The sequence below is a fragment of the Vidua macroura genome, chromosome 35 (assembly GCF_024509145.1).
Source record: "Vidua macroura isolate BioBank_ID:100142 chromosome 35, ASM2450914v1, whole genome shotgun sequence".
In the NCBI taxonomy this organism is placed as follows: Eukaryota; Metazoa; Chordata; class Aves; order Passeriformes; family Viduidae; genus Vidua; species Vidua macroura.
This window is the reverse complement of record NC_071605.1, coordinates 880,578-903,311: the sequence shown is the minus strand read 5'-3', so window position 1 is coordinate 903,311 and position 22,734 is coordinate 880,578. Positions and strand designations below refer to the sequence as shown.

The following is a 22,734-nucleotide window of genomic DNA, read 5'->3' as shown; positions in this document are numbered from 1 at the left end:
AAATCCAGTGGCTGGTACTGTACCCTGACCCACACCTGGACACGCTGAGATGACACCTGAACTCAGCAGAGCACCACCCACCTTTGGAACCATGGCTTTTAAGGGTTCTGAAGCTCAGATCTCGGGCCAGGACAGCCTCCCCAAGCACGTTGCTGATCCCAGCCCCTCCAGCACCAAAGGAACTCCCAGTACACACAGCAGCAGCAGCATGCCACAACAGAGCCATGGTTTTGGGAAGAGACCACTTCCAGCATTCCTCCTAGTCCAACAACAGCTTCAGTGGATCCAAAGATGAAAGCACACCAGTTTGAGAAGCATCCTTGAGGAAAAAGCTGTACAGGTATGAATCTAACTGCAGAAATTCCATACCTATTGGCTCTCAAGCAAGCAGGTGTCTCTCTGGGAGCATTAAGTCAGATTTTGGAAATGCGAGACACAAACGAGCGCTTCTCCAGGTTACAGAGAACAGTCACAATCCCAGTGGGAGAGAAAGCCTGGAGTTGTTTTAGCTACAGAACAGAACCAAAACATGCAGAGACTTTAGTTAAACCCACACAAGACTTGTAGTCAAACCCACACAGCTGAGCTGCACTGAAACACCAGACGTTCAAGACAACTTGCAAGAGCAGCTCTGGTCTCTTCCCCGTTCTCCAGGGCCAGACAGGGAATTCCCTCAGCACCAGGAATTTGACAAGCTGGTTTTTCACAAAGCATTTCTCAAGTACTTTACCCCCTTGTAAGAGTTACACAAACCAAGGCTGAAATCCTTCTCTACTTTTTGCTCCATGACTTTTTGATGGCACAACAGGCCGCCACTCCTGGAGAATCTGAGCAACCTGCTCTCGCTCCCGTGTCCTGCCTGGGCATTTCTCAAGCCCAGGTGGGATGAATTTTCCTGGCAGAGCAGCACTCTCCCAGCCACCATCCTTCTTGAGGTTCTCCAGCTCGCTAACAAGCAGGGGCACGCTGGCTTTCCGTGCTCCAGGGAGGAGGAGCAGGGAGCAAGCTGTGGGTACCCAGGGTGGGGAGAGCCCACGCCCTGCTCCAGGGCTGCAGGGACAGGGAGCAGGGCCTGCCAAGGCAAAACTGCTGGACTACAGGCAGCAACATCTGCCTAAAACCCTTCAAGTTAGGGTTGATTCTTCCTATCCCCTGATGAGGTTTTCATCAATAGGCTCTCAATCGATACCCTAATTAAATATCAGTATTGACCTGAAGAGTGGAAAAGATCAAGTGTTTTCTCAGGATAAAGAGAATTGTTGAATCACAGGGTGGTTTGGGTGGGAAGGAACCTTAAAGCTCATCCCAATTCACGTCTTGCTATGTGCAGGGACACCTTCCACTATCCCAGGGTGCTGCCAAGTCCAACCTGGCCTTGGGCACTGCCAGGGATCCAGGGGCAGCCACAGCTTCTCTGGGCAACCTGTGCCAGGGCCTGCCCACCCTCACAGGGAAGAGCAAAACAGATTTTCTTTCAAAGGACATAAACCAAGGAGTCAAGAGGAAATCACTTCTCTGCACCTCCCAGTTGTGTTTATCACTCAACAAGGCACTAAAAACTAATCACTGGCTACTTAAAACAAAGGCTGTGTTCCTGCTTAGGCATTCAGGAACAAGTTTCTAGCAACAGCAACAGACATTTTGTTTGGCCTCTGAAAATTCACAAGCAGCCCACAGATCATACAGCCTGTCACAAGAAGCCTGCGCTCCAAATCTGAACACACATTACCCTAGAAAATATCAGCGACTTCCTAACTCTCCATTCTCTGTCACTGCTGAAGTGACAGCTCAGTCCCCCCCTGGAACAGCGCTGGCTTAACTGGAGCAGCCAACCTGGGCACTCTCCTTCCCCTGAGCCTGCAGGGCTCCTGATCGTGCTCAGCACATTTGGGGATCAGCTGCCCCTGAGTTTCAGCTGCACATCACCAGAGTGTCAGTGCAAGGACAGAGGAGCAGCAGGGCTGCCAGCACAGGACTGAGCCTGAGGAAGCAGCTCCGCAGCGTTCGCGTCCTTCCCTGACCGGCTTTGCCCGAGGCACCGACAGCAACAGCACCAGGAGAGGAGCGAGCCCAGTTTGGGGTTTGGCTCATACTGGTGCAGGGAGGAGGGAAGGCCAGGCACTGGAACTGCTGCCAAGAGGTTTGTTCATGTGGAACTGCAACCACAAGGTGAATTTTCATGGGGAACCTCTCAGGCCCAGGGCAGTGCCCGTCCCCTGGGCTGGCACTGCTGGGGCACTTCCAGGGCTGGGGGCAGCTCTGGGCCCCTCCTGCCAGGAGAGACCTGGAGGGGCTGGAGCGTGTCCAGGGAAGGGAACGGAGCCCCAGGAGGGGCTGAGGGAGCTGGGAAGGGGCTCAGCCTGGAGAAAAGGAGGCTCAGGGGGGACCTTGTGGCTCTGCACAACTCCCTGCCAGGAGGGGACAGCCAGGGGGGGGTCGGGCTCTGCTGCCAGGGAACAGGGACAGGCCAAGGGGAAATGGCCTCAGGCTGGGCCAGGGCAGGCTCAGGGTGGGCAGCAGCAGGAATTTCTCTCTGGAAGGGGTGGGCAGGCCTTGGCAGGGAGGTTTGGAGTGCCCATCCCTGGAGGTGTCCAGGGCAGGCCTGGATGTGGCATTGAGTGCCCTGGGCTGGGGACAAGGTGGGGATTGGGCACAGCTGGGACTGGATGGGCTGGATGTGATTTCCCAGCCTCAGTGATCCTGGAGTTCTGAGTACAAACACCACCTCCTCTGCTGTTTCCACGTCCCCTGCTGCCCTTTCACTCCACCAGCACAGATTTGGAGGGTAAGGCAAGGAGCCCCATCAGGGAACAGATCCAGCTCAGCTGAAAAAACAGCCACGTTACACAAAGAAGTTTCCAGCCAGCTCAGTTCCTCAGCTCTTCACCACAGCCATCCCCAGTTTCTCATCAGCTCTGTGAGGCGTGTGCAAAACTGCTGCTCATTATTCACTGCCCTACATGAGAAAAAAATCCCCAAACACTCACACACAAGAGCCCAAAAAAACCCTACTAATCAAAAGCAAAACCAAGCCACCCTTCTGGTACAGTATCACACAAGTCCAGCTCGCTCTGTAATCCTTCCCCTGGGTGTCCCAGCAGAGAGAGGAGAGGACAACCCCTCTCCAGGCCAAACAATGCTTGTCCAACCTCCAGCAGCCCAGAGCCCAGGGGATTCCTGAGCTCCAGCCTGCATCCAGAGCACTGCATCCAGCAGCCACCAGTGGATCCACTTCCATTTTCTACTTTCATTCTGAACCCACCCATCTTTTCCCCTCCAAAATTCCCCTGGCAGCCAGTTCTGCAGCACAGCCACCTCCAAGTGGAAATGACTTTGGCCTCTCCTGCTGCCTGATGGGTTCAGGTCACGGAAATGACTGAGCAGGAGTTGGGATCGAGGGGCTTTGCTGGGCCAGGCTTTATTGGGATTTTTCCTTGTCTAAGTCACCTGCTCCATGCCAGGAGTCAGAAGCAGACTGATCCCACAGCCTGGGCACAACATGAACACAACTCACAGCTGCTGCTGCTCCTGTAGGCAGGATACAAAAAAGGGATATAATTATGGAACTATGGAATGGTTTGGCTTGGAAGGGACCTTGAAGCTGATCCCATTTCACCCCCTGCCATGGGCAGAGATCTTCCACTAGTCCACATTGCTCCAAGTCCTGTCCAACCTGGCCTGAACACTGCCAGGGGTGGGACACCACAACCTCTGGGAACAGGCAAGCCAGTACTTCCAACTGGTGTAGTAACCCCTTTTTTATTTGAATCCTGAAACTGCTTCTTTTTCAAACTTCATTGCAATCCCTGCACAGCAGCAGCATCTTCACCACTCACACCATCATTTGTTTCCCCAAATCTGACAAGTTCTTCCCCATTCTCTACCTGGGGATCCCTCCTTCCTTCTGACATTAATATATCACAATCCTGAGTGAACAAATCCTCCCAGGATGCACAAACAAACTTGGATTTATTACTTGAGGACTCTTGAGGACTTATTTTTAAAAACTTCAGTGCTTCAATGTGCCAATATGAAGCAATGTCTTCCAACTCCAACCCACTTCTAATAAAGGCAAAATAAATAATTAAAAGATAATAATTTCATCTGAGTAGTTTTCCTATACTGTCACATTTAAAAATAATAGTTTTGCACACTCCTAGCACAGCTTTGGTTGTGTTCAAAATAAAACAAACCTCAAAAATCACTGGTTTTTATCTCTGGATTTGGAGACTTGCAGCCAGGTGAGTAAAGCTCAGGAACACAAAATACAGCTGCACCTCCAGGAGGGGTAAAGATCCAGGGAAGTTTTACCTCCATCAGGAGCACTGGGGGAGAATCTCCCAATACTCACACACCCTTTGTTCTCCTGAGCTGTTACTAGAGATTTCATGGGAAAGCATTTTTTTTGTGACTCATCTTCATTTGCATTGGACTTAGTCACACAACGGTGATTACAGGCTGAGGCTCAGTTCTGGCAGTCAAATCCTTCAGCAGGCATCCTGGCCAGAAGAGCCTCCCTCCCTACCTGTTCCCAGGTGCCAAAGGCTGGGCCTCGAGGAGCTCCACAAAGTGTGCACAGCTCCCGTGCATCCTCTATGCACAGCTCACTTCAAACCATCAACAACCTGACACACTGAATGCCAATAAAGAGAGATTGAAAAATAAGATCTCAGGGATACGCTGCCTGGAAGTTACTTATCCTAACATTTTAAACATTCAAAATAAAGACAATCTGTCAGTAGCAGCAGTGGCAGCAGGGAGGGCACTAAGATGAGGAGGAGCACCAAGGAGCACCACCAGTGCCAGAGGGGCAGCTGCACCCACTCACTGACCCAGCCAGGAGCACCCCCAGAGCACAACTGAGAAGTCACCACGGTTCTCAAAACCAAATCCCATAAAAATGATTCTTGCACCAGAAAATCGTTGAAGAACAGTTAAAGTTCAAAACAGCTTGTGATGGACTAAGCCTTCCAAGATGTATTTCTATTGTACCTGCAAACAGCAGGGCAGGGCTGGAGGCCCAGGCTCTGCCCTCCCCAGGGAGGTTACCATGACTCTGGGATTTCTTGCAGAAATGCCATCTGGAATATTTATAGTGCCTGAGACGGGGCAATGAAATCACTCACGCTGGCACCTCAGCACATCCAGAAGCTTAACTGCTGCTTTAGCAGGAAATATTAGATTGAAGTGACTCAAAGTCAAAGTGAGAGTATGTCAAATTACAGGGGCAGTAAGTTATCTCCCAGCAGCCATCATGGAGCAGGATTAGCCAATGTGCAAAGATGAAATGTGAATAGAAGTTACTAACGTGAAGCAGAATTGCTCTATTAGTGTGCCTTCCCTTACATATGCAAACAGGCCTTTGGTTTTGGAGAATTAAAACCTTTTCCCCATGCATCCTCCTTAGACAGAGGCCAGTTTCAATATCCCTTGAAATCCTTCTTTTCCTTGCAAACTGAAGACTGAGCCTTCCAGTGCTTGAAGGGAACCTACAGAAGAGCTGCAGGGGACAAGGGATGGAGGGACAGGACCCAGGGAATGGCTTCCCAGTGCCAGAGGGCAGGGCTGGATGGGATACTGGGAATTAGGAATTGTTTCCTGGCAGGGTGGGCAGGCCCTGGCAGCTGTGGCTGCCCCTGGATCCCTGGTAGTGCCCAAGGCCAGGTTGGACACTGGAGCAGCTGGGACAGTGGCAGTGTCCCTGCCATGGCAGGGGTGGCACTGGGTGGGCTCTGAGGTCCTTTCCCACCCAAACCATTCCCTGATTCCATGAACCAGTCCCTGCCTACAGCCCCCAGCAAACACTCCAGTACATTTTACGTGTGTCCCAGGCTGTTGGCTGAGCTCTGAGCAAACCCAGGGCAGGGATCAGAGCTGCTGGGGTTATTCAAACACAGGAGAGCCTCAGTCGAGGATCCAGTCACCTCCTGTCACCCACTGTGTACACAGGGCTTTGGAAACCACGTTTCCTTGTTGCTACAGGTCAAAGACTCCATCGGAGGCTTTCCCCAAAACTCTGCTCTTCCAGCTGCAACACCAAGCAGAGCTGCAGGGCTGCTGTGCTGGGATTTCCCACAGCAGGGACCCCCAGGGAACAGCCCTTTCCAGGCTCCTGGATTGCAACTGCTGCTGTGGGGCCAGCCTGGGTGAGTGTGAGAGCTGCTGTCACCAGGGAGGATTTGAAATCCCATTTTCAGCCAGTTTGCTGCATCGCTTGGGAATGATGCAGACAGAACTGAGTGGCCCTGGGTAACTCAGGTGTTTGGATTCCTCCCTCAGGGATGAGCTGTTTTTCCCAAGGTGCTGATGGAGAGTCTCCCTTTCAGCTGACACTGTCTGCACAGGACACTTCCCTCCAGGTTTCCACATCAGCTTACAGAAGGACTATGGAAACAACACATTTAAGGCATCTTTGGGCAGTTAAATACCACACAGAAAACCAATTTGTACCCCAACACCTGCCAAATTGTGACGACACAAACCTGACACAACCAAAGGGTGCACACAGCTACCATCACCAGACATTCAGTTCAGAGTTCAGGGAATTAAACACCTCTGCCTTCCAGTTTAAGCACTCCAGAAACAAATAGCCACTGGTCCGACTGGTGGGAAACACTTCCAAAACCTGCACGTGCACACTTCCTACTCAACCTGGTGATACTCCCCTTGAAGGCCCCAAAACTGCACAGTTAGACCAGCAACTAATACTAATTACTAAATTACTAATTATCAAAAGCACGAGTTGTTGGAGCAGGAGCCACTGCGAGCCCGCTGACTTTTTAACTATGACGTTGACTATTTTTAACTTTGAGAATTGAAATAAACCTTCCCAACGAACTCCAAAGGCAAGGAATGTCATGTGATCCCAGCAAGGATCTGCCATGCAGTGCCAAAATACACCCTGGCCACAGCAGCAAACCCATGCCATGGGAAGGGACAGCATTAGCTGTCACACAGTGCCCCAAAATTTCAGCAAAACGCCAAGTTGAGGCCCTAAGAGATTTTAGGCAATACATTTCTTGACACTTAGTTGTCACAAAGGTGGTTTTTTTTCACTTTAAATTTCCCAAGCCTTGCTTAAGAGAGTATTTTTACGTGTTATAGTCTGAGGTGCAATTTTTGGGTGATGTTTCAACACAGATGAGGAAGTGCACAGGGGTGAACTTATACCCAGCACTGAGATCTACACTGACACTCCACGCTCCCTCAGCTGCATGACCAGTGATTTAAGGGATTTACAGCAAACACAAAAGCCCAATGCAGTTCAAACCCCTCCAAATAATTCTCTTTTTTATCCATATGTGAGTATCTGCATGTGTTACACCAGTGGGTGCTGCAAGACAGCCGAGACAGGAATTATCCTTAATTTCCAGAGCAGGCCACCAAGAAGGTGAGAAGCTGCTGACCTGAACTCTTCATCTGCAAAACAAGATGTTCAGGAGAAGGCAAACGAAGCCCTGTGACACCCCTGGGATGGAAGGAGATTGGGTACCAGGCCTGTCCCGTGGCACAGATGGCACGGAAAAAGGCAAAGACACATCCCTCTTTCGTGATGTCACAGCAGCTCTACCTCGGTCAGGAGGTGCTCTGCGAGGAAGGGCTGGAGTCAGCTTTGCCGAGGGGAGTGGGGAGGGGGGGGGGGAAAGGACAGCTTTGTTGGGCGAGAAAACAGACCCCACCCAGGAGCGCGACCGTTTCTGAGGCGCATCGCTAGCGGCGCAAACGCGGGCACCGGGATCCCACCGCCCTGCCGCCCGCAGGCACAGGGATTAACGCTGATGGAAGGGGCCAGGTGGGCTCTGCCGGCTGGCACGGGGCGTGGGGGACGAGCTGCCAGCCGAGGGAGGCGGGGGGGGGACAGCGAGGGTCGCTCAGGGTCACCCAGAGCGCAGGGAGGATCCAAACCCACCCTGCCCTGCAGCGGGGGCGAGGCGGCGTCGGGCGGCACCGGGGCGGCTCTGCCGGGGGGGACGGCACGGGGATGGGGTGGGGGACACAGGAAGGTCCTGGAGGGACACAGGGTGTCCCTGGAGGGGGGGGGGATACAGGAGTGGGGCAAGGGGGTGACATAGGGGGTCCCTAGGGGTGACACAGGAGGTCCCTGGAGGGGGGGGAGATACAGGAGTGGGGCAAGGGGTGACACAGGGGGTCCCTAGGGGTGACACAGGGGGTCCCTAGGGGTGACACAGGGGGTCCCTGGAGGGGGGGGGGATACAGGAGTGGGGCAAGGGGGTGACACAGGAGGTCCCTGGAGGGGGGGGATACAGGAGAGGAGCAAGGGGGTGACATAGGGGGTCCCTGGGGTGGGGGGGATACATGACTAGGGCAAGGGGGGTGACACAGGAGGTCCCTAGGGGTGACACAGGGGGTCCCTAGGGGTGACACAGGGGGTCCCTAGGGTGGGGGGATACATTAGTGGGGCAAGGGGGGTGACACAGGGGGTCCCTAGGGGTGACACAGACACGGGGCTGGGGGGTCCCTGAGTGGGGAGGGGGGGGGGGGTCACAGGGGATTCCTGATGGGTGTCACAGGGGGTCCTTAGGGGTGACACAGACACGGGGCTGGGGGGTCCCTGGGTGGGGAGGGGGGGGGGGTCACAGGGGATTCCTGATGGGTGACACAGGGGGTCCCCAAGGGGCTGGACATAATACAGGGGATCCCTGGAGGGTGACACAATAGCGGGGCTGGGGTGAACACTGGGGGGGTGGGGGGTCCCCGGGGGTGACACAGGGACGGAGCTGGGGGGGGTACGGCGGTGGGAACCGGGGGGGGTCCGCAGCCCCCCACCCCCCCCCCCACTCCGGGCGGAAAGGCACTGACCAATGGTGGAGATGAAGGTGGTGTTGAAGGCATCGTCGGAGAAGCGGAAGAGGACGCAGGTCTTGCCGACCCCCGAGTCCCCGATGAGCAGCAGCTTGAAGAGCAGGTCGTAGGTTTTCTTCGCCATGGGGGAGGGCGCGGCGGCCGCCGCCGCCCCTCCTCGCCGCCTCCTTCACCGGGCCCTGCCGCTCCCGAGGGCGGCGGCGACGGCGGAGGACGAGGAGGAGGAGGAGGAGGAGGAGGAGGAGGAGGAGGAAGAGGACGAGAGCGAGGAGGAGGAGGGGGCCCACAAAATGGCTTCCTGTGGCGGGGCGGCCTCGCGCGCTCCCCGCGCCCGCGGCTCCTCACGGGGAGGCGGCGGCGCCCGCCCTCATAACCCCGCGGCCCGCCTCGCCCCGGCCCGGCCCGGCTCGGCTCGATGGGCCGCGGTTCTTCCCAGGCCCTGCCCGGCTCTTCCCCCCCGGGGCTCCGCGGCTCCCTCAGAGGCGCTGCCGAGGCTGCGCGCGCCGCCTCTCCCCCGCCTCGCGCACCGCGCAGGCGCGCCGGGCTGGGAGGAGGGGGGGGGGCGCGCGCGCGCCGCCGCGACGTCACCGGGGCGGGTGACGTCACCGCGCGCGGCCCCCGGAGTTCGTTTATTCCGTGCGGGTTTTTTTTGTTTTTTATTTTTATTTTTTTTTTTATTTTTTTTTCCGCCGATGGGCACAGGGAGAGCAGCTCTGGGGTGCTGGCGGGCACGCCCTGACCCTGGGACCCCTCGTGCGCCGGGTTAATCCCCCAGCGTGGGCAGTTTAACAGAATATTTTTACGCAAATTTTTGGGTGATGTTTCAACGCAGACCAGGAAAGCGCACAGGGGTGAACTTACCCCCAGCACTGAGATCCAAGCAGGGAAAAAGGGTGTGAAGAACACGAATCACCTGTTTTTTTTTAAAGTCTTAAAAGTTTATTGGTAATTGTGAAAAACGCCAGTCCACTTGGTTTTTAAATTTTTTAAAGTTTAATAATAACAAAATGGTTATAAAAATAGTGATACGGTTAGAGTAATAAAAATTTAGAGTTAGGACAATTACAAGACAATAAAAAGCAAAGAGTTACGGATGCTCTCGGGCACTTAAGCCACGACAAGCCTTGGGAACAAAGGAATAACTTTAATAGCCTGTTGCATATGCAAAACACCTCATGAATATGCATATATTTTATTTAAAACAAGAAATTCGTCTGGTACTTGTTAAAAAGTTTCTGTTAATCCCCAGGCGCCTTCGAGTCTAAGTCAGGCTTGAAGAACTTTGTTTCTGTTGATAAAGAAAGGCATAAATTCCTCTCCTCTGGAAAATTTCGGGGTTTCTGTAATTGTTATCCTTGTGCGAAGAATTCTTTGATTATCTCATCTCTTTCTTGAGATAGTTAAAAAGTATCTTACATAGTATGGTATCTATTTTAACATTCTGTTATAATTTAAAAATACATTCAACACACTACTTGAGAGAATTAATACAGCGTTAATAAAACTTTCCAACATCGCACATGTAATATTCATTGTAACTATTGCGAAAAGCCAATCATAAAATACGCATTTTTCACAGGGGGGAAATTCTGCTCCTCTGCCCCTGTGCCCACCTGCAGAGCTGCCCCAGCCCTGGGGATTCCAACTGCACAAGGACCTGGAGCTGCTGGAGAGAGCCCAGAGGAGACCACGGAGCTGCTCCAGGGCTGGAGCCAGGCTGGGAGAGCTGGGGCTGCTCACCTGGAGAGGAGAAGGATCCAGGCAGAGCTCAGAGCCCCTGGCAGGGCCTGAAGGGGCTCCAGGAGAGCTGCAGAGGGACTGGGGACAAGGCCTGGAGGGACAGGAGCCAGGGAATGGCTCCCAGTGCCAGAGGGCAGGGCTGGATGGGATTTTTTGGGAGCGATCCCCGCCCCGCCCCGCTCAGGTGCGGCTCCGCAGAACCCCCCCGCCCGATGACGTCACCGGCGGCCGCGCGAAAGCCCCGCCCTCCCCGCGGCGCACTCCGCGCTCCCATTGGCTGTGTTGGGGTGACGTCACCTCGGGGTGGGGCGGAGCGCGGCCGCGGGCGGGGCAGGAGGCGCCCCCTGGCGGCGCAGGCGTGAGGGGGGCAGAGAGCCGTGAGGGGAAAGCGGAGCGTGCCGGGATGGCGGGGAGGTTTGGCCGGGCAGGGACAGCAAAGCCCAGCTCATCCCGCCCCTGCCGTGGCAGGGACACCTCCCACTGTCCCAGCTGCTCCCAGCCGCAGTGTCCAACCCGGCCTTGGGCACTGCCAGGGATCCAGGGGCAGCCACAGCTGCTCTGGGCACCCTGTGCCAGGGCCTGCCCACCCTCACAGGGAACAATTCCCAATTCCCAATCTCCCATCCAGCCCTGCCCTCTGGCACTGGGAGCCATTCCCTGGCTCCTGTCCCTCCATGCCTTGTCCCCAGTCCCTCTGCAGCTCTCCTGGAGCCCCTTCAGGCCCTGCCAGGGGCTCTGAGCTCTGCCTGGATCCTTCTCCTCTCCAGGTGAGCAGCCCCAGCTCTCCCAGCCTGGCTCCAGCCCTGGAGCAGCTCCATGGTCTCCTCTGGGCTCTCTCCAGCAGCTCCAGGTCCTTGTGCAGTTGGAATCCCCAGGGCTGGGGCAGCTCTGCAGATGGGCTCTCACCTGGGCACAGGGGCACAATCCCCCCTTTCCTGGTGCCCACACTGGGGGAATCAGCCCAGGGTTGGGGGATTTCCAGGTGCCAGCACCCACGGCCAGGCCATGTCCAGCCTCTCATCCAGCAGCATTCCCAGCGTGAGCTGGAGGGGGTGGCTCAGGCACTGACCCAGCACGAGGAGCCCAAGGACCTCCTGCACCTGGTGTGTTTGCAGTGGAGCCCACGGCAACCTGGACATGGGGAATTCCTTCACAGCTCCTGCTCTTCCCACACAGGGGAGCAAACTTCCTTGCAAGAGCCAGGCTGTGGAACCAGCCCTGAAGGCACTGGAAATGCTGGAGATGCCCCGTCACAGGTTTTGCACCGACCCAGTGCTTCTCTCACGCTGAATCCCGAGCTGTCCCATGGTATGATCCAGCACACTGCCAACTGCAATTTGCTGTCATAATTAAGTACCCTGCTCCCGTTAATTTCCCACTGTTTGCAGGATGAGTCAACTCATGTGAGGGCAGAGGGGCTGGAAGGCTGGGAAAGGCCCTGGGGGTGATGGTGCCAGCAGCTGGGCACAAGCCCAGGTGTGCCCAGGTGGGCAAGAGGCCACTGGCCCCTGGGCTGTGGCAGCTCTGGGGTGGCAGCAGGGCCAGGGCAGTGCCCGTCCCCTGGGCTGGCACTGCTGGGGCACCTCCAGGGCTGGGGGCAGCTCTGGGCCCCTCCTGCCAGGAGAGACCTGGAGGGGCTGGAGCGTGTCCAGGGAAGGGAATGGAGCCCCAGGAGGGGCTGAGGGAGCTGGGAAGGGGCTCAGCCTGGAGAAAAGGAGGCTCAGGGGGGACCTTGTGGCTCTGCACAACTCCCTGCCAGGAGGGGACAGCCAGGGGGGGTCGGGCTCTGCTGCCAGGGAACAGGGACAGGCCAAGGGGAAATGGCCTCAGGCTGGGCCAGGGCAGGCTCAGGGTGGGCAGCAGCAGGAATTTCTCCCTGGAAAGGGTGGGCAGGCCTTGGCAGGGGCTGCCCAGGCAGGTTTGCAGTGCCCATCCCTGGAGGTGTCCAGGGCAGGCCTGGATGTGGCACTGAGTGCTCTGGGCTGGGGACAAGGTGGGGATTGGGACTGGATGGGCCGGGAGGGATTTTCCAGCCTCAGCGATTCTGTGAAAACGTTCCCTACAGGTTGTGTCCCTCCCAGGCCCAGCCCTGACACAGGGCTGGGTGTGTTCAGTGCTTTGGTTTCTCAGCCTGCCGGGTGTGCAGGCAGCTGTCCCCGCTGGCAGCGGGGCGCTGGCCCCTGTCCCTGTCCCCCGAGCCCCGGCAGCGGCTCTGCCGCGGCGCTGACACAGCACGCGGGGTTATTTTTAGCTCTTTGCTCGAGCAGTGTAAGGGCGCCGCACAAACGCTTCCTCTGTGACTGAGCAGAGGGAAGGGGAAAGCTCCAGTGCCCGAGGGGAGCTCCGTGGCACAGGCACTGCCACTGAGCCCGGCTGGGAGCCACGCTCCAGGCGGCTCCAGGCACTCCTGGGAGGTTTGTCAGCTCTGGATGTTCACAGCCCTGTTTGCAAGAAGCTTTTGTCCTAGACAGCTTGCTCACGGACTTCAACGCTTCAGGGAAGGTGATCTTTGGGATCCTGGAGGGGAGGTGGTGCCACACAGAATCTCAGAATCTCTGAGGTTGGAAAAGCCCTCCCAGCCCATCCAGTCCCAGCTGTGCCCAATCCCCACCTTGTCCCCAGCCCAGGGCACTCAGTGCCACATCCAGGCCTGCCCTGGACACCTCCAGGGATGGGCACTGCAAACCTGCCTGTGCAGCCCCTGCCAAGGCCTGCCCACCCTTTCCAGGAAGAATTTTCTCCCAAGAATCTCACATATCTCTCTACAAGCAAGAGAAAATGTTTTCTGTCTGTTGTGTAAGGCTGGCCCTTGTGTCAAATTGTTAAATGTTATCCCATGAGGGAAGCAATTCCTCAGGAGATGCCCGACCAAGGACAAAGACACCTTTGGTCTTGGTGGCTCACTCAGGAGACCATTGCTGCAGGACTGGGAGGTTTGGAGATGTCCAGGCAGAGGTGGAACTGTTCCCACAGCTCTCCCTGCCACATCCTTCCCATGTTCTTTTGTCCTGATCCCCAGAGGACACTGATCTGTGACGAGGAGAAGCAACCAAATTAGGACTAATGGGGTGTAAAGGGAGAGCCAGCAGGACCTGGCAGCCTCTTCCTGGGCTCTGCAGGGACAGCTGAGCAGCAGGAATTGCAGCACCACTGCTGGAGAGCTGTGAATCACCGGCCAGTTGTGCAACAGGAGCAGAGCAGTGACACACTGGGCTTGCTGGTTACTCGCTCACAGCCTCGCAGAGCAGGGCCTTTGTCATCCCAGAGCCACTGGGAACAAGCTGCTCTGTGTTCTCCAGCTCCTCCCCCAGCCAAGGCAGGGCTGGGGCTCTGCTGTTGGGCATGGGCACAGGCCAGGCCATCTGAGGAGCTTCTGGGACCACCATTCCTTGAAGGATGAGCTCCCACGGGGCACAGACCCTCTCAGCCCCTGGGCACCTCCAGCTCCCCCTGCTTCAGGAGTGTCTGGAACCCAAACTTGTGTAAGGACAAGAGCCCCAAAGGAGCTGTTAAGCAGCCCCAGACACTCAGGGCATAGTCTGAGGAGGAACAGAAAAGGTTGAATTTGCTCCACTGGCTGCCATACAACGTTGTCCTCTTAGCAGGGGTGTCCAAAGCATGTTCTGTGCTCCAGACACCCCAGACACCCCAGACACCAGAGCAGGAGCTCTGAACTCCACACACCCCTCTGGCTTTTTTTTTTTTTTTTTTTTTTTCCCTGATGTCATCATCAGAGCAGGAGAACTCAAATAAATACACAGAATCACAGAATCCTTCAGGCTGGAAAAGACCTCCAGGATCATTGAGGCCAAACTGTGCTTCATCCCCAACAGCCCAGAGCACTGAATGTCACATCCAGGCCTTCTCTGAACATCTCCACCTCCCTGGGCAGCCCCTGCCAAGGCCTGCCCAGCCTTTCCAGGGAGAAATTCCTGCTGCTGTCCACCCTGAGCCTGCCCTGGCCCAGCCTGAGGCCATTTCCCCTTGGCCTGTCCCTGTTCCCTGGCAGCAGAGCCCGACCCCCCCTGGCTGTCCCCTCCTGGCAGGGAGTTGTGCAGAGCCACAAGGTCCCCCCTGAGCCTCCTTTTCTCCAGGCTGAGCCCCTTCCCAGCTCTGGTGAATTTTTTGTGCCCCAGGGAAGCCCAGGGTAAGAAATAACCTTTATCAGAATGCTGAATTCCTCAGCAGAGGAAACGACAGCGCAGCAAGAAAGGTCCCCCACACAGATTTTCTCTTTTGCAAATATGGTGCTGGGTCTCACCAGACCTCCAGCCACCCTCCTGCCTCCAGCTGACCCACACAGCCACACCGAGTGGCTCCTGCCAAGGCTGTTTGGGCAGTGGCAGGACAGGCTGGTGTTTGGAGCAGCTCCCAGCCAGCAGGATCAGGCTCTCAGCACCTTGGATTTCACCTCCTTCCCTCTCCCCTCTCCCAGGCAGAGAGCACGTGAGAGGAACAAGAAAGGCAGCTCCATGTTCCTGAAACAGGGACTTCCCCCTGGTTTCTGTTCCAGCCAGCCCGCTGCGAGGAGAAGGACTCAGTCAGCACTTCCAGGTGACAGGGAGGACACAAAGGGCACAAGGAGCTTTGGCAGCAGCTCTGTGGGCCAGGCACATCTCTGATTTCTGCACAGTCACCTCAGCTTGGCCAGCACGGGGCACTCAGCTGGGCTCTGCTGAGTGGATCACCCAGGAGCTCCCTGCCAGTGGATCACCTGGGCTCCTGGATCACCCAGGAGCTCCCTGCCAGTGGATCACCTGGGCTCCTGGATCACCCAGGAGCTCCCTGCCAGTGGATCACCTGGGCTCCTGGATGATCCAGAAGCTCCATGCCAGTGGATCACCTGGGCTCCTGGATCATCCAGGAGCTCCCTGCCAATAGATCACCTGGGCTCCTGGATGATCCAGAAGCTCCCTGCCAGTGGATCACCTGGGCTCCTGGATGATCCAGAAGCTCCCTGCCAGTGCATCACCTGGGCTCCTGGATCACCCAGGAGCTCCCTGCCAGTGGATCACCTGGGCTCCTGGATCATCCAGGAGCTCCCTGCCAGTGGATCACCTGGGCTCCTGGATCACCCAGGAGCTCCTTGCCAGTGGATCACCTGGGCTCCTGGATCATCCAGGAGCTCCCTGCCAGTGGATCACCTGGGCTCCTGGATCATCCAGGAGCTCCTTGACAATGGATCATCTGGGCTTCTGGATCATCCAGGAGCTCCCTGCCAGTGGATCACCTGGGCTCCTGGATGATCCAGGAGCTCCCTGCCAGTGGATCACCTGGGCTCCTGGATCACCCAGGAGCTCCCTGCCAGTGGATCACCTGGGCTCCTGGATCATCCAGGAGCTCCCTGCCAGTGGATCACCTGGGCTCCTGGATCACCCAGGAGCTCCCTGCCAGTGGATCACCTGGGCTCCTGAATCACCCAGGAGCTCCCTGCCAGTGGATCACCTGGGCTCCTGGATCATCCAGGAGCTCCCTGCCCAGGGCACCTCAGCCATGTACCTGCAGGGGCTCCTTCCCAGCTGCAATGCCCGAGGACCTCTGTGTTCCCATGCCTCTGCCCCTCCAGGACAGCCTTCCCCCTCCAGAGCTTCAGCCCCGGTGTCTGCAGCCAGAAATCCCTGCCCTGTGGCCGTGGCATCACTTGCCTGTGCTGGGTCCTGGGTCCCCCAGTGGGGGAAGAAGCCCAGCATTGTTGTCAGAGCTTTGCAGGGCCGGTCACAGTCTTGTTTCCTGCAGTGGGAACCAGGGAGTGAAGCAGGGATGGAACAGGGGACTGAGGAGTGGTGATGGAATGAGGCTTTGACCTCCAGCAAGGGCAGCTCTGCTCCCCTCAGTACCCAGAGACACAGCACGTACCTGGAGTCACGGGATCACGGAATCACTGGTGTTGGAAAAGGCCCATCAAATCCAACAATTCCCACCACCAACCCCTGTCCCCATGTGCCACATCCACACGTACCCAGCACAGAGGCAGTGCCACTTTCAGTTCCTTATCCTTTCTGGAGCAGCTCAAGGTAGAGAGTGAGAAGCTCCCTGGCAGCTCGTTACTGACAAATCAGTAGTTACCTGTGAAGGAAGATGAAGTGTTAGTCCCTGGATCCGTGGAGAGTAGGGCCTGCCCCACACACCCTGGGATGGACTGTGCTTGCCAGGAGGTTTGGAGGGATCTCGGGAGCGTGGGAATGCCCTGGTGCATCAGCTGAGTGCTGCACAGCCAGAGCTCTGCCTTTTTCAATTACATCTTGCCAGCAGATTATTAAATCCTTTAATCTCGGCGCAGCGAAGCTGAGCTGCTGCCTTACAGACATTGCTCACTCCACATCTGCTGGAAACCACGTCCAAGATAAAAGCCTGGAGCCTCCCACACAGCTGCCAGCCATCCCTTTTCCCCCTCTCAGCTCCCATGTGAGATGATGGCAGAGGTGGGAAGAGGGCACAGCCTGGAGCTGTAGGACCTTGGCAAGCAGACACGGAGTTCCCCAGGTCACACAGGAGCTGGGACACGGCTGGGGAGCCACAGACCAGGGGGATCTGGCATGTGTGGGCTCCCAGCCTGCAGGGCCTGAAGCCAGGCAGGGCTGCAGCTCCTTCCAGCCCCCGGAGTGACGTGGGACAAGATGCTGCCAAGCCATCCAGCCTGCATCCCAGCGGGATTCATCCGCTGGGGCCACATCTTCTCCTGGGGGCAGCCTGAGGGCCTGCAGGAGAGGCAGCACTTTGCTTGCATTCCTGCATCCCCGTTGGTAAGGAGACACAGCTCATCCCTCCTGCGGCTGTTTACACATCCGGGGGTCATGTGGAATGCTGTGCCTGTGCATGGGGAGGTGTTGGAGCTCTGTGCCCGGAGCTGGCTCCCGTTCCACTGCTGCCGTCTAATTATAGAGGAGTCAGCTGCTGGCAAACTGATCCATCCTAAATCCAGGCTTAGTGTGAGCTGTGCTGGCCCCTCCAGCTCCCCCACTTTGGATATGGGGTGAATCTTGCACTGGAGTGATTCTCTTCCTGCCTTCCCGTGTGGCTGTGGGAGCTCCCCTTTCCCAGCCCTCCTGTGCTGTGCCTGGGCAGCCCCCGCTCAGTTCACAGTGTGAAAAACCACAAAAACTCTGATCTCAGCCCAAAAGGGTGGCTGGAGCCTGAGGCCCTGCTGCTCCCCAAGCTCCTCGGCAGCAATCTGGCACATGGGGATGGCAGGAGGGAAGCCAGGAGCGTGGGGAGGATGAGGAGTGCCACAAACAGCTGAGCTGAACCGCAGAACTGCCGCAGAGGAGGGAAATGGGAAATAAACCCACTGGATCTCTGGGAATGCTGGCGAGCTGGTTTTGAGGGAAAGCAGCCAAATGCCTGCTGGACCCTCAGCATCCCTTCCCGCATGTAGAAGTCAAGAGAGTGAGAGGGTGAAGGGTCGCTGGTGTGGGAAAACGAGAGGTTTGAGCTGCAGGCCAAGCTGGGAACATCCCACTGGACATGTCCTTTTCCCACCAGGGAGGACAGGCTTTTCTCCAGGGCTGCTCCAGCCAACACCACTACCAGTTGGCCAAACACCAAGAAAAAGCCTAAGGAATGTCAACCCAACACTGCCAACATGGAGACTGATTTCCCTGTTCCCAACTTGTGTGCTTCCATCTGCCCCCACAGCATCCACAGAGGGAAGAGGTCCTCCCTAGGGACAGGGGTGACTCCTGTGACCCTGCCAAGAGAGGCAGCACTCTGCCCAGAGGATGTTCGTGAGCTCCAGCACAATTTCCCGGTGACAGCAAAGGTGAGAAGGTTTTGGCAGCCGTGGAGTGCTCCTGTTACAACCTTGGTTTAGACAAAAGTGAAAGTGCTCCAGGGCAGTGAGCTGGGAATGGCAGCAGGACCTGGGAATGAGGGATTGCACCTGGCCCTGGGTGGAGGCTGCAGTGAGAGCAGCCCCCTCAGAGGGGGGTTTGGGAGGGGGGAGCTGGTCCCCAGTCCCACAGTCCCACACCAGGAGCAGCCCAAGGAGAACAGGGCTGTCGGTGCCTCAGGGGGAGCTGCTGCACCGGGGCATGTGGGGCAGGTCCTGGCGTGTCCCTGGCAGCCCTTCCCCTTTATCAGTGTCCCCTTTATTAGCCTTTCCCCTGGAATGCCGCAGGGATGGCGGTGCTGAAGGAGATGGGAGAGGGTCCCCTGGGTGGGAGAGCATCACCCCAGCATTGGGCATCCCTTCCCTCCACATCTGGGCATCCCTTCCCTCCACATCTGGGCATCCCTTCCCTCCCACATCTGGGCATCCCTTCCCTCCACATCTGGGCATCCCTTCCCTCCTCCATCTGCCTGGCTGTGGCAGCCAGGGAATGCCAAGAGGCTGGAGCAGACCATGGAAAGGAGGTCCCAAGGTCTCATGCCACCCTCACTGCCAGCCAAGGGTGTGGAGTGTCCCAGTGACTACGGGGTGCATGGGGCCACGGCCCCCCCAGATCCCCCCAGTCACCCACAAGAGCTGGGAATTGGGGTGGCCACAGTGCCCAGGGATGGCTGCAGTGTCCCAGAGGTGACTGTGCTGTCCAGGGACACCCTTGGTGGCCCAGGTCTGGCACTAGTGTCTCAAAAGTGGCCATGGTGTCTCAGCATTGGTTGTGGTGTCCCAGGCATGGCTGCAGTACCCAAAGCCAACCAGATTTCCAGAGGCTGGATACTCTCAGGGGTATCTGGGTTGTCCTGGCAGCAGCCACAATGCCCAAGGGACTGCTGGGATGTCCCAGGGTGGCTGTAGGATGTGGGAACCCCTGATGGGGAGGAACAGGAAAACCAAGGTCACAGGAACCAGGATCCCCCAGCCCTGCTGAAGCACTCTGGGACAGATGCAGGCCCCAAATGTCATCCCACCCTGTGTGGCACCCCTGCCCCATAGACACCATGTCCTCATACACGCCATGTCCCACATACACAGCATGTCCCCATACACACCATATCACCCCATACACACCATATCACCCCATACACACCATATCACCCCATACACACCATGACCCCATACAGACCATGTCCCCATACACACCATATCACCCCATACACACCATGTCCCACATAAACACCTTGTCCCCATACACACCATATCACCCCATACACACCATATCACCCCATACACACCATGACCCCATACACACCTTGTCCCCATACACACCATATCACCCCATACACACCGTGTCCCACATACACACCATGACCCCATACACCCCATATCACCCCATACACACCTCATCACCCCATACACACCATGTCCCCATACACACCATGACCCCATACACCCCATATCACCCCATACACACCTCATCACCCCATACACACCGTGTCCCACATACACACCATATCACTCCATATACACCATGACCCCATACACACCATGTCCCACATACACAGCATGTCCCCATACACCCCATATCACCCCATACACACCTCATCACCCCATACACACCGTGTCCCACATACACACCATATCACTCCATATACACCATGTCCCCATACACACCATGTCCCACATACACAGCATGTCCTCATACACACCATATCACCCCATATACACCTCATCACCCCATACACACCATGACCCCATACACACCTCATCACCCCATACACACCTCATCACCCCATACACACCATGACCCCATACACAGCATATCACCCCATACACACCTCATCACCCCATACACAGCATATCACCCCATACACCCCATATCACCCCATACACACCATGTCCCCATACACACCATATCACTCCATACACAGCATGTCCCCATACACAGCATGTCCCCATACACACCATATCACCCCATACACACCTCATCACCCCATACATGCCATGTCCCCATACACACCATGTCCCCATACACACCTCATCACCCCATACACACCATATCACCCCGTACACACCATGTCACCCCATACACACCATGTCACCCCATGCATACTAGATCACCCCATACACACCATGTCCCACGTACACACCTTGTCCCCATACACACCATATCACCTATACACACCATATCACCCCATACACACCGTGTCCCCCATAGACACCATACACATACCATATCCCCCATACACAGAGGGGGCTCAGGGCTCTGCTCAGGGGGTTTCTTTGGGGTGCCTGCCCCACAGTGTCCCTGCCCAGGCATCCCCGGGCTGGCTGAGGATGGCCACAATGAGGGTTCACTGTCCCCTCAGCCCCACTGCCCCAGGAACAGTCCTGAGGGTCAGCCCGGAGGCCACTGGCCACCAATAGCACACTCTGATCCTGTGCTGACACCTGTGGGCAAGGGACTGTCCTCATGTGTCACCCTGCCCTACCTGGCACCCTGCCCCACCTGGCACTGTGTCCCTGCGTGTCATTCTGACCACACACGTCACCTCACCCTCCCTAGGTCACCGTGTCCCTACAGGTTACCCCACCTGACATGTCACGCTGTCCTCACCCATCACACTGTCCCTGCTCCTGAAATGTCCCCTCTGTCTCTTTGCCATGTCTCATGCCCTGCCTATACATCCTCCTGTTCCTGTGTGTCACCCACCTGCCTGTCCCCACAGCCTGGTCCTGCGGGGGATTTGGGGCTGGGGGCTGCCAGGGGAGCGGGGCTATGGTGCCCCTGAACTCATCCCTGGGGACACGGGGACAGTGCCACCCGGGTCCCTGCCCATGGGCCAGGTTCTTGGTGGGGAGCCAGGATGTGGGGGTCACAGTGGGGACAGCACAGTCTGTGCTGTGCCATGGGGGCCGTCCCCACCCTATGGCTGTGCCCCTGACAGGGCCCAACTGCAGCGCCCTGGGGATGGAGCCTTCCCTGGGAAAGGGCAGACGAGGAAAGGTGGCCCCCTCCACAGCCCCTGCTGCCCCCCATCCCATTCTCTACCTCCTCCATCTTCCCATCACTCCCTTCATTCCTCTCCATAACATCCTCCATCCCCTCCATTGCCCCTCCATCCCTCCACCCCTCGACTCCATCCCCATTGCGCCCTCCATCCCTCCTCCATCCTCCTCTATTGCCCCATCCATTTGTCACCCTCCCATCACCTCCATCCATCCCCCTGCATCATCCCTGTCATCCTCCCTCCACCCCCTCCATCCCTCCTTCCATCACTGCTGCATCCCCACTCCCACCCTTCCTCTCCTGAAACTTCCATCCCCCTTCACCCTCCCCATCATCTTCTCCATCCTCCTCTTGCCCCCTCCATTGTTCCTCCATCCCAATTCCATCTCCCCTCCATCCCTGCTGCATCTTTCCTCCCTCACACCCTCCTTTGTCCCCTGGTCCCCCTCCATGGCTGGGGCTGTGCCTCTGGTGAGGGGACTGTCCCTGCCTGGAATCTCCTCCTGGAGCCAGAGGACTTGGATAGCACCAGGCAGGCCTGTGTATGGCAGCAAATACCCTAATTAATTGATTATGGGATAATCTCTGGTTCCAGAGAAGGAACGGGTGGCTGCTCAGACTCGATTAACCACAAGAATGTTTAATCTCTCCCCCCCGTCCCCCCAGCCCCATAAAGTGCTGGGATTATTCCCACTGGGATGCACCAGCCATGCCTGGCTGCAGGGGAACACAGAGCCTGGGACAGCCCAGGGACCCCCGAACTCCACAGGGTGACCCTGCCCTGGCCCCACAGGGATGGGATGGGGTAGGGAGTTATCCCTGTGCTGGCTGCCAGGTCCAAGAAAAAGAGCTCTGTCCCCGTCAGAGTGCTGGGATGGGGCATCCCCTGCTTATCCTGCCTCTGTCCTGCATCCTGTATCCCACACCCCTGATCCCCCATCAGGGACCCTGTACCCTGCTTCCCACATCCCTGCATCCTGTATCCCACACCCCTGATCCCCCATCAGGGACCCTGTACCCTGCTTCCCACATCCCTGCATCCTGTATCCCACACCCCTGATCCCCCATCAGGGACCCTGCTTCCCACATCCCTGCATCCTGTATCCCACATCTCTGATCCCCCATCATGGACCCTGCTTCCCACATCCCAGTCCTGCACCCTGTATCCCACATCCCTGATCCCCCATCAGGGACCCTGCTTCCCACATCCCTGCATCCTGTATCCCACATCCTGATCCCCCATCATGGACCCTGCACCCTGCTTCCCACATCCCTGCATCCTGTATCCCACATCCTGCGTTCCACAAAAGTACTCTCCATGCACACAAATCCTGCATCCTGC

General features: G+C 56.9%; 2 protein-coding genes across 2 annotated transcripts in view; one reads left to right on the top strand and one right to left on the bottom strand.

The window, feature by feature from the left end:
- The window catches only part of RAB10 (RAB10, member RAS oncogene family), a 50,669-nt gene extending 41,624 nt beyond the window's left edge, over positions 1-9,045 (bottom strand). Inside the window, exon 1 of the mRNA XM_054002078.1 lies at positions 8,821-9,045. Coding sequence (XP_053858053.1) covers positions 8,821-8,947 — 127 coding nt within the window. The 5' untranslated portion in view covers positions 8,948-9,045. The remainder of the gene's footprint in view (positions 1-8,820) is intronic.
- A 1,730-nt stretch (positions 9,046-10,775) lies between these two features.
- Positions 10,776-15,299, top strand: LOC128821143 (uncharacterized). The gene is made up of 4 exons (XM_054002076.1): positions 10,776-10,866; positions 10,946-11,330; positions 11,546-11,871; positions 14,999-15,299. The coding sequence occupies exons 1-4, from the start codon at positions 10,776-10,778 to the stop codon at positions 15,043-15,045; spliced, it is 849 nt and encodes a 282-aa protein (XP_053858051.1). The 3' UTR covers positions 15,046-15,299.
- The last annotated feature ends 7,435 nt before the right edge of the window (positions 15,300-22,734 follow it).